Raw genomic sequence first — 15,926 nt, 5'->3', positions numbered from 1 at the left:
CACAAGACTCAATGTTTTTTCTTACAAAGGGATGATAACCAAGTGCCTCGCCCTGCTTGTTCACGTAACTCATCAACACATTAGCTGTCAGTATGTGAACAGTGGATTTGGGAAGGAAACCTCAAGAAACAAATTTATTGACAGATCTCTAGGTCATCCAGGTATTTCAGAAAGAGGACTCCTGCATCTACAAGTGGCAGAGCTAAACACTGTAGCCTGAACCAAGACACCAATGACAGCAGTATGTATAAGAGGAATGGTGAACATGAACAGAAAAAAACAGCCCTTTTTATACATTCACTGCATCTAGCAAGTTTTCATAGGACTGATATGGGACGGAAAGTCATTTGTTGTGCTCAAGTCTAAGGTCATTGTTTAGGAACTGCAGGAAACAACAATATTCATTAGTAAGTCCATGTGCCCAACATATGGCCAAGTAACTCCAAGCAAAATGCTCTGGCCTCAAACTTACCACTGTTCAAAAAGCTCAATATCTGACCACTGGAGTTTGATTTTTGAGAAACCAGAACTGTTTACAGATCTTCCAACCTGTGCTGGTAAGAGAAATTACTTCACAAATTCAGAAAATAAAATCAGAAAGGATATAATCTTGAGCTATCCCAGTCTCTGCTATGAGCTAATTAGCCATGCAATCATTAAAAGTGCAGATGACACCATATCACATTTGTAATGAAAACAGACTATGCATGGCCAGAAGTATAAAACCACGCAACAAAAATGGCTGGATGAATCTCAGATGCCTTTCTCTCAGTCTAAAGGAACTAACAGCAGATCACATATTCTGCAAGGCAAGGATCATTTGAAAAGGAATACGACAGAAACAACACCAATGCAGACCCGGTATTAGTGATCTCTCATGTATGAAGATAAAGCCTGGTCTCCCCCTGCTTACTCCAAACAGCAAATGAGTAAGCATTACTCCCCCCAGTCTAGCCAAACCAGCTAGTTCTATTAGCAAGAGACTCCTAATCTCTGGAGTGCTTGGTGAAGCAAGATGAGCAGGGAGATACAAGCAAGTACGTAGACAAGTATCTGAGATTACAGCCTAGGACAACTCAGTTCAATTATCACAGCAAGCCCAACCTGGCAGCACAGGGTAAAGGTGATTCCAAAGACTGTGTCCTCTGAACTATCATTAATACAGATTTGATTAAGAACCATATATGCAGAAGAGAAAAACACAAACTGCCAGAGACATCTGGCATCCATTTTGTATCTTAGAATATTTCTCATATCTTTGGAATTTCTCTGTACATACTGCAAGATGATGTGCCTTGTCTTTGTGCTAAGGACAGTGCCTCTTGCTATGCAGACAAATACAAACTGCCAGAGTGCACAGGGTAGATATCTGAATACTTTGGGAGCGCCAAACATTTACTGAACAGATCCAAGTTTCAAACAGCAAGTCCTCAACGGCTCACAGCTTCCTCAAGATGACCAGCACCAGTACATTTAAACAGATGCACAACCATTATGCTGACCATGTTACAGTTTGGTAATTTGCTTATACATTGATGGTCCATAAGAGGAACCTGCAGAGTTTCAGTCACACACCAGAAGTTAAAGAACCTATTGCTCAGACTCTGGAGGAGAAAAAGCAGCGGCGGGGTGGGGAGGTGGGGCGGGCAGGAAGGGAAGTGAAAACCCCACAGACACCTTCCATAAAAGAAGGGCCAATGAGTATACCTGGTACTTTTGGTACCAGAATTTGTACCACTGTCAGAGAATGCTGACACTGGAACAGAACTGCTAAAGGGTGTTTTCTCCATCACCAGAGCTAGAAAGGTGTGCACAGAACTTTTTCCCAGAGTGTCTGCTATACCTATCACTACTATACAACAGCAAACTCTGAGCCTTTGCATTTAGAATTACCCTTCCATTTCTGAACCCTGACATGCTGCCCATCAGGAACAGCAAGGAAAAAAAAAAAATTACCTATGGGCAAAGAGTATATATTTGTCTCTCAGATGAGACACACATACAGGTACAATGACTCAGAAAAATCTTTGCTTGAAAAATAATAGTTTTTATTAGTTTAGCATGACACTGTCAGTGCCAAGACAGTGACAGCAGACTTCAAAAAATGTTTCTTTATATTATAACCAATACCCCGTTAAGGAGCATTTAGCTTTTTCTTTTTTATTATCTCTTTCTAATAGCCATTTTACCAACTAGAGAGAGGAAAGAATGTGGGACAGGGCAGGGAAAAAGCAAGATGAGATTAACCTGCCTAAAGTTTATAGAAGTGGTATCAACTACTTAACCACATTTAAATGAAGTTATTTTCTCAGAAATGCTTGCATCTCCATCATGACCTAATAGCTGACTCATAACATCCATTTTTAAACTTATATTTGAAATATTCTTATGAGCTAGGGAATTGTAATATCCCTGCAATAAAGATGAGACAATGTAGTTTATAATTGGAAGTGCTATAGGTAGATGTAAACAAACTAATTAAAAAACCTGACTGTCTAGGCCTTTCATGTTTCTTTAAATACACGATCATCCATATCTTTTCCGGATTATTTTCCTCTGTTTGTAACTGATTTGGTGGGAACGCAAAAGCATGAAAATTCCATCCAGCTATTATGGGGTGACTAGGCAAGTCATCTTAAGAGTACATGGCTGCTGCCAGCAAAAAGAACAAGGTCATGGTAATTCTCTTCAATCTACTAAAGTCTTCAAAGCTGGCTATCTACTCCTGCTCTGAGCATGCTTCAACTGTACTGGAATTTGTTAGAGCTCCACCTACCACAGCAGCAACTCTGGGCTGTGTGGCTCCAGAATATTCGAACTGAGATCAGTAGAAGCATGGAGTTTAGGTCACACAAAACATTCTCTTGATTGTGGAAGCTGGTAATAGTTCATTTATGGGGGAAAAAAGAAAAAAAAAAAAAAAAGGTACAGTTCATTATGGTAAGTCAAAAGTTAACCCATCATGAAGATTCACAGCCTGCGCATTTCAGATGGTCAGTGTTTACTGAATGAAAACATTAAGAAATTTACCAACAGTAGCTTTGTTTCTATGCAACCAGAACTTATTCAAAACCTTCACCTCATTTTGTTTGAGCTTCCAACTGAGTAACTAATTGCTTTCAGATTATTTATATTTTGAAAGATGCAAACTTTTGCTTGAAGAAGATGCCCCCTACTACTTCCATTAATTCTAATTAATTAATTTAAAATTTTGGCTGAGAATTTTCATCAGTGCAGCACAATGCAAGTATTTTTATAAAGCCTTACCTATTCATTCACCATTATGATTTTAGCAATAGTTTCATAAATACTGTAGTAGAAACAAGTGGGGGGGGGGGGGGGAAGAAATGTTTTATAATTTGCAAGGCACAACAAAGACTGTCTAAAGCAACCCTCAGGACAAATTTACCTGACTGGTAAGTTTTATGAATGAATAGGTCTTATCTCTCCCTATTTAAAGACTTACAATCATCTCTAAACTTTTAAATTGATGTTTTGAACTTCATCAGGCTTACTTAAGGAGCCGCATGTATAACAGCATACATGCTGATAGTCACATGTCCAGTTTAACTTTCTTCAGAACTATTAAGTGAAGTTCACTGAAAAGGTGTAGAAACAGGGAAAATTATACCTGTGCGTACTTGAAAATCTCTGCTTCAAAGAATAAGGTGTAGATACCTATGACAGTTGGTAACACAGGCTGTCTGCATGGGGCAGGACCAAACCAGTTAGTAAGGACAACAGAACAAAAAAACCTCTCAACACTAAATGTTTTGAAAACTTTCAAGGTTAGTACACTCCCATTTTACTTTCCCATGTTAATAATAGTGTTTTCAAAAACCTACATTTTTCCACTATAGAGTATGGAGCTTATTACTCAATAAAGAAAATCTATTTTTTCATGTTACTAGGCCCTTATGTGGTCCACACACACATCCAGAATAAATTAGACTCTAGATCTAATTGCTTGAAAATATAACTTTCAGGGAAGCAAACAAATATTCCTCGTTTTCATCCTTCTAAGGTCCAACCATCCATTACTGTAAGATTTTTGCCCTCAGCATGGTTCTGGAATAAGGAGTAGAATTATTTTTTAAATGAGACTATCAGAAAGAAGACATTACGTTGTACAGCTTATTTTTCCCTAAGGAAAAAGCCAATACTTGGCTAGAGATTGTGTAACAGATACACAGCATTAGATAATTACTCAGTGAGGACTATATTCTTACCTAGCAAATATCTTTACATGAAACTTGCTTTACTTTTCCTAAGACCCTTAACACAGTGATGGAAGAGCAATGTACAGAAAATGTATTTTTAACTCCAGTTTGAGAATATCCTATACTGTGAGAGTTGTAAGTACAATAAAGTCAAGACTGTGATACTGAGAGGAAAATATAAACTAAGTCTTCAAGTCATTATGTTCTGGTGAGTGTGTGCTAAACTGTTTACTTCGAACAGCTATTCTTTAAGACAGGATAAATCCTACTGTGATCCAGAAATGAATACACCAAGTTCTTTTCATTATACATCATCTGGCATAAAAATTCCCTCCCACTGAAACACTGCATTCATCGCTCAAAGTGACGTTATGCACATTAATTAACAGAATTCAAGCTCATATTATATAAGGGTAGGATGCTAAAGAACATGTTTGGAATCTTTGTTTTCCACAATCAGTCTATGCATGAGATCAGCATTTCCAAATAACTTCACTAACAACTAGATTTGTTCCTACAAATGTTTTTCCTCAATAGCCAGTGTCATTATTCCACTAATCCTTCCAAGATGAGGCTGTATCCCTAACAGCCTGGAACTGAGGGTGAAGGCTATTACAAGCTCCCTGGTATCAGATGTGTTTAAGTTTATGAGTTTAAGAGCCTTTAGAAGTCATCCTCTCTTTCAGCACAGAGCCCCGCTGAAATAAATCTTCTGGAAAGAATACATATCCCAAAAATATCACTATCATAGTTGAAGAGGTTATAGGAACACACCACAAATAGTGAACACTGAAAATATCACCCAACAAAACCATCCACATAAGGATTAAAAAAATAAATTTCTTTTGTATAGACAAACCAGAAGGATCATCAACATTTGGTCTCAGCTGTGATAACACCTTTAATGATGACACTCCTTTGATAATCTTCAGACTACTACCTAACATTTATGCACTGAAAGCAAACAGGAGACTCACAATTACTGAATTCATTTGTTAATGTTGCCCCTATAAGTTTGCCACTGTAACTGCGAAACATACAAAACTTACATCATTCCATAAGCATTTGAAGTGACAAATCATCTCTGTTAGGAAATACAGTCTCTTCTGGAGAGCACACATTGTATTTTTTCATTGAAAGTAGACATTCAAGAACAGACACTGACTACCTTTTTTGCTTAATACAGAACCCACACAGGCTAATATCCCTGGAAGACTTATCCTGAGTTACTAGTACGCAGCTTCTAGGAAGTCTGCCTCTCAAACAGAAGCAATGGTAAAGAACTGGGCCTAGAAGCCTCATATTCCATAAACTGACGTTGCACTATCCATACTGTTTTTATTGTATACAGCATTCTCTGCATACTATGCAAGAGGAAATGGCTTTGCAAATAACTAGGTCTGCTACAGAACACTACTGTAGAGGTTCCCGATTTGAGATTGATTTCTGCTTGACAAACTGAGATGTCTGACCTCCGAAGACCAAACATGACAGGCACGAGCTCCGCTTGACAGACAAGCATGGAAGTAGGAGACAGCTCACTCTTTGCCTAACTTCTTCACAGAAGGTTAAAGGGGCATAAGCCAAATTTGAAGAAATCCTTCCTTGAAAGAAAATAGAGCTCCAAGACTGAGCTGAATGTTCAGCAAATTATTTCATATTGCCAGTCATGCTGAAATAAAAACTGTTTTCTCGAAGACCAAAACCAAAGAAACTTATACACTGGGAAGCAGAGAAAGCCCAAGAACCTTTAGAAGTTAAGGAGGGAGACAGACAAAAATTGGAACGACATCAGAGAAGGATATTCCCCTGTGGCCCATGACTGGCAGATCTGGTTTCACCTCTACTTCTAAAGCAGGCTGAGATCTTCCTTTTAATAAAGCCTTACGTGGCAGTAGAATGAAGACTAGATCCATTAGTTATAAACTGAAAGGCAGATATAAAAAACAAATCCTTCAAATTAGGCTTTCAAAAAGCTCTTAAAATTATTATATATATACACTACTGATAGAGTAAGAAATCAGTTTCTCATAATTTTCTTATTTGAATTACACAAATCAGTATCTCTTACTTACAGATAACCTTACTTTCTAGGGGTTTTGGGTTGTTTTGTTTTACCATCAGCGTCTTGGCAAAGGGAGGTAGAGTTAAATTTCGTGAACCTCTCTACTTAGATTCTAGAAACATTCTGTCCTCGTTTTGCTTCCATATTGTATGCATACCTTTGAATAAGCTGTAATGTCCTCTATCAACTGTTTAGCTTTTAAATTTTATTATTTCTGAAAAGCAACAAAAAATATTAAGAACATGTACTACTTTTTTGTTCTTGCTAGTGTTACATATGCAAAGCAATGAAAGAGAGAGTTGAAATCTCTTTCTTCTTCTGCATCAACAGATCATTTAATAAATTCCAGCGCAGCTACAGTTGTGCAACCCTATTAAACACAATGGAGTTAGAGAGGCATATAACCAGAGGCTTAATTCAGCGACCAGCATTTTTCTTACTCAAGCTAGAGAATAAAAAGGAAAGCACCCAGCCTGATTTCAGGCTGACAATTAGGAGAGAAATGCATCTTTTTACCTTCCTGAAGATACTTGTTATGGAAGCATGTGTTTTCTGAGTCACTGGTAATACATGAATGTAATAGAGCTCAAATTCTACTGACCGACGCAGTGGCAACCAAACTTTCTGGCTGTATACATCACTTTTCAACGTCAGGACAGTCCTGCACCTATCATGCAGGAGTGTAAAGTCCTGTACTCCCACAAGTTCTGAATTTAGTGCACATAAATAGTGACTATCTTGCACACAAGGAGCACATTCGATGGTTTCTGAATGACTGAGGCTGACTAAACATACACGTACTGAAAATCCAACACTTGCAGAAGTCTCAGCTATGCAACACCTATGCCAAAAGAATACACTGCTCGTGCACACAGTTATAACCCACTTGCACTTCTGTTGCCCAGAGGGAAGCTGAGCAGCACTACCTCAATCACCACTCCACCACTGGCTATCACCTTGCCTGGGCAATCTTCACCCTTCCCTTACATGATCAGCATCAAATCACAACATGATAGGGAGAGACTACCAGGACTTCAAGTAAGAGCTGAGTGGGCTACAACTACATGCACTTTTCTGACAGGCTGTAGATTGAGAATGCCCAATCCAGATCTTATGCATGTATACAGGAAGATATTACTGTATCTCTTAGAAGTTGGTTTTGAACAAACAAGTACATCTATTTTGACAGCTGGCAAACTAGAGCAAGGAGAAGTTCCCTACAAGCTTCTTGTATGACTAGAAACAGGTGAGATGCAAACTGAACCTAGATGTGCTTATCAATATCCCACAGTTCAATCACAGGCTATGGTTCCACATTGAGAAACCAAGCAAATTTGAATACCATTGCCATTAGTATTTAAAAACACGATCATATCAGCTATTCAACTTAGATATTCCATCAGTCTTAGCTCATGGTAAGATGACATACCCATCATGTCTACTTTTCTTAGCAGATAAATCATCTCCTGCTGCAGGTCTCCTCTTTTTCCTTGGAGGCATCACTTTACTAAAGCAGTCTGATGAACTGCAAGACCGGAGACTTCCTACAGAGGGAATTAAAAACACCAGTACAAGAAATGAAACTGTTGCAGACCAGTTAAACTGTGTCCACTAATAGGCATATTACAAAGGGAAGGGAAGGGAGGAAGTTAGTGGATGTAAAAATTACAAAAGAAATGGTCTCCTTTCAATAGCAAAATCCATCTCACTTTTACATGGTGTTCTATGACCAGATTTCAGGTAAGGCCAAAAGTACTATACCAAAATGTACAGTAATGCTAGTGCTACTTCAGTCTAACAAAAAGAACTGAGACTATCCTGAAGAAGTATTTAAGTCCTCAAAAAGGCATCCTTATTTTTAGTCATTTATTCAAATCAGAACTTCTAAGAGTCGCTCATTACTTTTTGAAATACAGTTGTGACTCAAACTAGAGCACCTACCTCTAGAAAACAGAACCTTTTTATTTTTAAGTCCCAAGTTTTTTGTGATACAGAGAGCAAGGGGTAGGAAAGGTTTTGGTTGTTTGTTCTTTGGTTTGGGGGTTTTTTTTTTGTTTTCTTTCTTTTGGGGGGGACAGGACAACACATTCAGCAACCACTAGGGGAAAAAAAATAAGTGGCTGGCTGTATGATTTGGACTGGATAGTTCTCAAAGAATGAAGGTCCCCAAGTAGGAAACAGCCAATTCAAGACACTGATGCCAATCAAGTGGCAGTCTTTCCCTTCCCTTCCCTCAGCTACATACTCCTATGTCTCTGGTGACTCTTCAGTGTGCCAATCCAGCTCACCAAACCTGTAGATAATTAACCCAAGCAAAAAAGAATAACAACTTTCTGTACATTAGCACAAGAAAGAGCGCAGGACCAGCCCTTTTGACCACAGCAAGTCGTTAAATTGCCTTTGCTGTCTCAAGAAAACAGTAGGCTAACACTCCAGGCAAAATTTTGTCCTACTTTCATATACTGAAGACCACATGGACACCTGAGAAAGGTGTGTGCAAGAGCAGCTCAAAGAGCTATCAAAGCTCTAAGCGTTACGCAGAGAATTTTAAAAGGAAAGGAAGAGAGAGGTGAGGTATAAAAATCCAGACACAAAGCGATGCCAAAGAAACTTGCAAGAAAATATGAAGAACTCCAGCATGCCTAAGCTACCTTATCTTAGCTTCAACAGCATCCAAGTTTAGCTATGCTTTATTAAGATGCCCACAAAATCTTTTATTTTAAATCACAGCACAGAAGCAAGCAATAAAACTTTGACTACTTTTTGACACCAAGGAAGCAGACTGAAATCAGAGGCCCAATTCCCAACAAATACTAACAGCGATCTTTTGCTTACCTATTCTTCGTATCTTTGAAAGTCTCTCTCCTGTTATAGGAGAAACACATGTAAGGAACCTTACAGCCTCACAGGCTTTGCTACATGTACTTTATTTTAAACATGCACTGAAACTATTATGCATATGAAAGTATGGATTTTTCTAGTATTAGGCAAGATGTTCAAACCAGTTTTTACATCAAGTGAACTAATTTGGTTTCAACTAATAAAACTTTTGCACTTAGTAGGCCTTCTTTGGTCTTACCTTTATATTCATTTCTATTAAGAAGAAAATAAATCTCTCTAGTTCAAGAAATACTCTCTCCAATTCAAAAATTCTTCCTATATATTCCTTTTTCTTTTTTTTTTTTTTTACCCTGTAGCTCCACCACCCCAGCATCCTCGCAGGAAAGTATAGCCATACCTACACTATCTTTTAGAAAGAAAATTTTAAGAGTATTGTAAATTCAAATTATAATTTAACTAGTTATCAAAAAACTTCCAAGCATTATACTCCATAAACTACTATCACATGAAAAAATCATAATGGCTGTGTCAGAAGAATATACTTCTAGAAGCACTGTCCAGAATACTTTGCAAAAGGAAATTAATAATAATAATAATATTTATCTTCTTCATACCAATATCAGATATATTTGAAACAAATAAGCCAGAGACCACAAAAAACTCACAGTACACCTGATGCATTTTACTACCCAGATTAAACAAACTAAGGAACCTGACCTGCTGAATGTCTTTTGTTCCATCTGATTATGCCTGCAAATTAATGATACCACATAATTGTATTCCCATAAGTTACTGAAAGTGTGATGCTTTATGGCTTTTTAGATCAAGTTTCTAAAGACTCTACCAGTAAGTATTTTTTGAAAACCTACACAAACTAAAAACACTTAAGATGACAGCAGAAATTAACAGATGGCTAGAGGCAGCCAGCAGACTCAGACACAGACTAAACTTAATACATGAAAACGTGTGCTAATGAACACCTTGTTTTGAAAAATATGTATGTACTTGACTACAACCTGTAGCTATCTCATTCCTTTGAGAGCAATTTGATTGTTTTTAAATGCTCTTCTATTTAAAAAAAAAAAATCTATTTATGATGGCCACAAGCATTGGATGCTGGTAAAATGCAAGGAAAACCACTAACCCCCCCCAACCCCCGAGTTTGTCCATTTTACTGGTTATTTGATTGGGAAAAGAAATATGCAAGGCCTCTGTGAAAAGAGAAGCATATCAAAAGATGAAAATAAAATAAATAAAAATAAAAATAAATAAAAGTAAAACTAAAACAGTTATAGAACAGGAAAATAATTTTGTCAGATCTGCAACACCATACAAACCAAAGAATTTAACCCAAGAATTCCTGCTTGAAGTCTTTTCCTCATTAAATGATAGGACATTTTTAGGAGGATCACTGAACTTGTTTTAAAGGCTTGAGCTGATAATAGAATTCACCATAACCCAATTTCTCCAATGACTCATGAAAAATTTGTACCCTTCCTTGGTTTGAATGTATCTAGTTGCAGCTCTCAAACTGACAGAAAAGGGAAGAAGAGAAAGAGCTCAGAAACTGGTAAGTGGCTATTAAACGCACATGTACACTCCCCTCACACACAAACACACACACACAGAGACACCAGGTGGACAAACATATTGTACATGCTTTCAGAGATTTAACATCTTAATAACTGAGGTTTGGACCAAGTCTTCACTATGTTTTAACTGCTGAATGATCTCTAAACTACTAAAAAACACAGTACAAGAATGTTACTTTAAAAATATTTCCTTTCGTTACTAGAATCAGTATATTGAAGGGCAGTTATAATTTCCTTGTAGCAAACTCTGAAAGTTAAACCAGCAGAATATTTCTATCTTTTATTTCCATCTAAAGCTAAAAACTATCAGAGTTTGGGTTTTTTTGTTTAAATTCTTGCAATTTCTTATCTTCCAGTATAGCTCCCTAAGCAGCATCAATATGAACCTTTCCTACACAGAGTTTTTTAATTCTAAATGTAATTTCTAGGTCTAGCTTTTCACAACTAATTTCACTTCTCAAAGGTCTGATCATCTGCAAACAAACATGCAGCTCCCTCTGACTTCATGCAAAATTTGACAGGAACTTTACTTACCGAGTGTAGCTTCTCTGATGTGATTATCTTCAAAGTTTCTTACTCCTGGGTCTCAACTCAAGATTGGCAGAACCCTCCTAGTTCTCACTGTTTTTTTGACACTTGAAGCTAGCATTTGCAAGGTAGAGCCTCCAAATGGCTGCTGAATAGGCCACCATCAGCCAAAAGCCTGCCGAGTATAAATGTTGTTTGCCAAACGCTCTATTCAGTACTTCCAAATTTGCAGGAGACAAAGCTACCAAAGGGAAATATCAACTCAAGAGCTAAAATTCACCCTAAGAAATTTAAAACAATATGCAAGACAACCACCACAAGGGAGGAAACCAGAATAAACAAAAAAGAAAAAACAGAGGTCAATAAATAAGAATTCTACAAGCTGTGTCCCTACAGAAGTGGTTTACAGACATGTAATTTTCACCTTCTCTCTAGATAATGCCTGTGAATAATCCTGCTCTTCTGATGCTTAAGTAGAGGGATGTTTCAAAGGAAAGATAATTAGAAACTGTGAATGCTGAAGCAATTGGAAAGATATAGCTGCTCCTCGCTTAATGATGCAACAAGACCACCACAAGCACAGTTAACCACCATCATTTTTCAGATACAAGATGAGAAAACTAAGATACTCATCAAAACATCAAACAGCTTGCAATCTTGTTGTAAAAGGAAAAATCATCTTCTCGATCTTCAATTCCACACTACAGAATTGCTTTGGACTCAAGGGGGTTTCTTCTCTAAAACAACAAAAAAAATAGTAGAGGCAAAAGTAATTTTTTCCCCCCCTACAAGCTTCAAGAACAGCAATGAAGCCTTGTTTTTGTTGAAGACATACCTCGTTCTTTTAAACGAGCCAGGTGACAACAGGAAGCGTACTTTTACTTTTAAAGACATTTTAGTCTGGATAGGTAAGTAACTCACAATTTAATAACCAAATCATGACTTTAAGCCATTAACAAGTTGCTAGATTTGTAGTTGTGACATAAAAAAACCTATTATTTCAAATTCTAGAGAGAGAGTTTTCCAAGTTAATGCATATACATACTGGAAGAAAAAGAAATTGTTTACAGAATCTGAATGCCTGCTTTTCTTACCCCTACAAATAGCTGAAAAGGCAAAGGCCCATGACACATTTACAGCCTACCTTATTTTTCACATATATACGCACACTGAATGCTAACACATTTTATGAGACTGTAATCATTATAGGTGACTGGAATTTTGAAGCGAGGTCCATCTTAGCTCCCAAAATCACTGAAGGAATTTTGAAACTGCCACCCTCTAGCTCTTAGATATTTAAGATCTGGCTAATACTTAGAAAAGACATGATTCGCTTAAAGTAATTTAGATGTCCAGTACATTTATTGTTAGCTCAGAAACAACTGCTTTGAAATAAATGATATGCATTAAAAGCTCATTATAAATATTAACCTAAAATTGAAATACTCAGGTTTTTTAAATAGCTTTTAGACATCTCAACCAAATTTAGATATGCATTTATTAAGCCATCCCAAAAGCAGGGCCCACAATGTAATAACATTAACCAGGACAGTTATGTCAGAAAACGAATAGTAATCTTTAAGGATAAGGCTTGCTCCAGAAGATTCAGAGTGTTAAAAAAAAAAAAATTCTCAAAACTAAAAAATCATCTTTAGATGGGTTTGGCAACACTCAAAGAATCTTTTGCAACAGTTATTAACATGACTTTCAAATGAGTTCTGGACATAGAATCTCAAATTCACAGCATCTATGCAGTTCTATAAATTGTGTAACAAAATTAACAGGTCTTGACACTTCCTACTATGCAGTCAGTAATACTGGAAAATAGAAGTTCCAAAAATTTAGGCACATCAAAATCAAAGAATTTGCAAAAATAATTCTTTTTAGATTTACATAAGGCTTTCCAGTAAGATGTTTCAGAAGTGTCAAGTCCCATACAAAATGGACACGGGAGACTTCACTGTACTATATTCACAATGGCCAAAACAGCTCCTTTTGCACGTGTATTTGTCCTCATATGAGGAGGACCAAGCACACATTTCAACTGAATTCACCTGGAAGTTACGCAAACATTGGGGCTTCATCTTTTTCTACAAGGAGACATAAAACAGGGCAGAAGCATAAGAAATACTGGAACAAAATCAGAACATGAGGAGCCTGCCAGTATCAACTTCTGCTTTCGGTTCTCATTTCACACTTGTTCCTGGTTTGAAAGGTTCTTTTACAACTACTGTAAAAATTTACACTCTTTACTGGGATTTTGTGCCCAAACTCATTCAATGGGCATGTTTAAGCTTTTGAAACAGCTTAATTCAAACAACCCAACGCAGTCAATAGAATAACTGTGTCAGTATAAAGCAGGTCATCAAAACCAGTAACATGCTCAAACACCTTTCAATAGAGATAATGAGAGCTCTGAGGCTAATTTCTTATACTGACCTTTATGACAGAAGTGCTAGGCAAGAGATAAGACAAATTCCAAATACCTTAAACACGCCTACTCTTACTGATTGATTAGTGACAGAAGGTGACTACCTCAATACTTCACAACAGCTTTTTGTGATCAAAAGTAAACAAAGATTATGGAATTCATTTTCATACGTGAAATCAGTACATATCTGTGTTTAGTTTGAGCACCTGGATCACAAAGGGGAAAATTCCAAGTCTCCATCAGGAGCTGGGAGAGGACATCAGTTCTAACATACTGACAATAAAACCTCTGACTGTCTTGAACCACCTGCCTCAACCTCTTTTGCAGAGGTTTTTCATTTAGATGATCAGCTAATTTCAAGTATAAAATCACTAACCACACTGAAGGAAAACATACGATAGAAGCCGTTTGTGGCTAGGGTAAGATAGTTCAACTATGAAACAAAGTCACTTGTCACAGTATGTAGGAGGGCACATAAGCCCTAAGTGAGCTCTGTCCGATCCCAAACAATGCAGTCCTATGCATCTCTTCTCATTGCTCTAGGCTAAGAGTGTGCTAGATTTATAAGTGTGTCCCAGAAATCTCCAGGAGGAGCTGACAGCTCTCTCCACTTTCTTAAGCACTCAAGGTAACATCAGCAAACATCGACAGCACCTCAGGATAGAGAAAAACTTTGAAACAGATGGCAGGAGAGATATGGTCAGTTTTAAAGAACAGTTCTGCTGAGTGATCAGGGCTTGAAGCCAGTAAGTTATTTTCCTTCCTCCTTAGGTATCATGCCTGAAACACAGAAAGGAAGGAAGAAAATGTTGCAAGATATCAAGTTACAAAGCACAAATGCTGATGAATCAAGAATGATAGCAAGCTAGTACCAGGCACCTGAGATGAAGGCCTCGAAAAATGATGACATTTTATTGAATAGAAAACAGATTTGGACTAATAAATAGCCCTTAGACACTGACTGAAACACAAGAAACAGGAACAACCTGCATCAAAACCTCTCAAGAAAAAAGCTGGGTTGTTTGGAGCACAGCATTTAAACTCGGTCACAGGCATCACCATAGCCACAAGAGGTCTTGCTTCTGCTCTGTTCTCACTAATGTTCTTTCAAGAGTCAAAACACTGTAAGAACATGGATATTCTGCTAGTCTAATGGGTTGAGTCCAAGGAGTGAGAGAAATTTTTCATGAAGTCTTCTAAAGTACTTACACTAAGAAACAGTAAAATGACAGATACTGCTGAAACCTGTGTGAGTCCTTCACAACTGGATAAATTAAAAGCATGAACATCTATTTCGAAGAAAACTTTAAAAAAATCCTGGCACTTGTTTTCTAAAACTCCTTTAGCTTTCTAAAATATAATTTTCAATGATATTAGAAAGACTTCTTTGATGAAGAATGTTTAAATTGTTTCAACCTATTTCTACTACATCCCTATTAAATACCTGTCTGGTGATCGTCTTGACCAACGTCCTCTGTCAGATTCTGCAAGAGAGTAGGAATGGTACAGTTAAACAAGATGGTGATCTTCACTGTTCAGTAATGTTTTTAACCTTTATTTGATATTAATATTCATCTTAATTACTTAAGGAGCATCTAGCTAAGACTGCAGAGCCTTTGTGTTTTCAGTTCACATTTACGTAAAAAGTTCAAGGATAATCTTTAATAATTTGAAAAATATTTTTGGATTTTTTTTATCAAAAACATCAAACTGTTTCAAAAGTGGAAATAACTATCCATTGGATGGGGAATTTTGCACTGTTGTATTGAACAATTCCATTAATAAATGCAGCATTAGAAAGACTGAATTTACCATTTACCACAGAAATGGCTTTGCTTAAGGATAAACACACATATGTGTTCTAAAGAAAACTGACTAAAAACCAACTGAAATCTTGGAAACGAGTTACCCCCTTTTTTAGGCAGTGTCTTTTCCACTAAATTTGCAGTGTACAAACAGAAGCCATATCGGCATTTCCAGCTATGGTTGCAATAAAACAAATGTAAATGCACAGCAAACAAGCAGGGACAGTCTTCAAAAAAATCTTGTTTCACTCTTTGCATGGTTGTAAGAGGACAGCTTGCTCATTCAATATGTTTTCCACAAGAACTGTAAGAAATTGGATAACGATTATGATTACCATTATTTGATATACCTAGGAAAGCTTCTTCTGTGAAGACAACATCTAAATCCAATGTTGCAGGGAACAATGCTCAAACTCCACTCTGACCCCCAGAGTATAATCTTTC

General features: G+C 37.1%; 1 protein-coding gene across 8 annotated transcripts in view; it reads right to left on the bottom strand.

Moving 5' to 3' along the window:
• Positions 1–15,926, bottom strand: part of DCUN1D4 (defective in cullin neddylation 1 domain containing 4) — a 40,919-nt gene that overhangs the window by 14,980 nt on the left and 10,013 nt on the right. For 3 of the 8 annotated variants that reach the window (XM_050895828.1, XM_050895829.1, XM_050895836.1), the window contains exons 3-5: positions 15,122–15,161; positions 9,121–9,150; positions 7,715–7,829 (exon numbers count right to left, since the gene is read on the bottom strand). In XM_050895828.1, coding sequence (XP_050751785.1) covers positions 7,715–7,829; positions 9,121–9,150; positions 15,122–15,161 — 185 coding nt within the window. Of the gene's footprint in view, positions 1–7,714; positions 7,830–9,120; positions 9,151–15,121; positions 15,162–15,832; positions 15,896–15,926 lie in introns of those variants that run through there. The other 5 variants (XM_050895830.1, XM_050895832.1, XM_050895833.1 and 2 more) reach the window with 4 other exon arrangements.

Source organism: Gymnogyps californianus, chromosome 4 (assembly GCF_018139145.2).
Source record: "Gymnogyps californianus isolate 813 chromosome 4, ASM1813914v2, whole genome shotgun sequence".
Taxonomy (NCBI): Eukaryota; Metazoa; Chordata; class Aves; order Accipitriformes; family Cathartidae; genus Gymnogyps; species Gymnogyps californianus.
The sequence above is the reverse complement of the archived record's forward strand: the minus strand, read 5'-3'. Positions and strand labels throughout refer to the sequence as shown.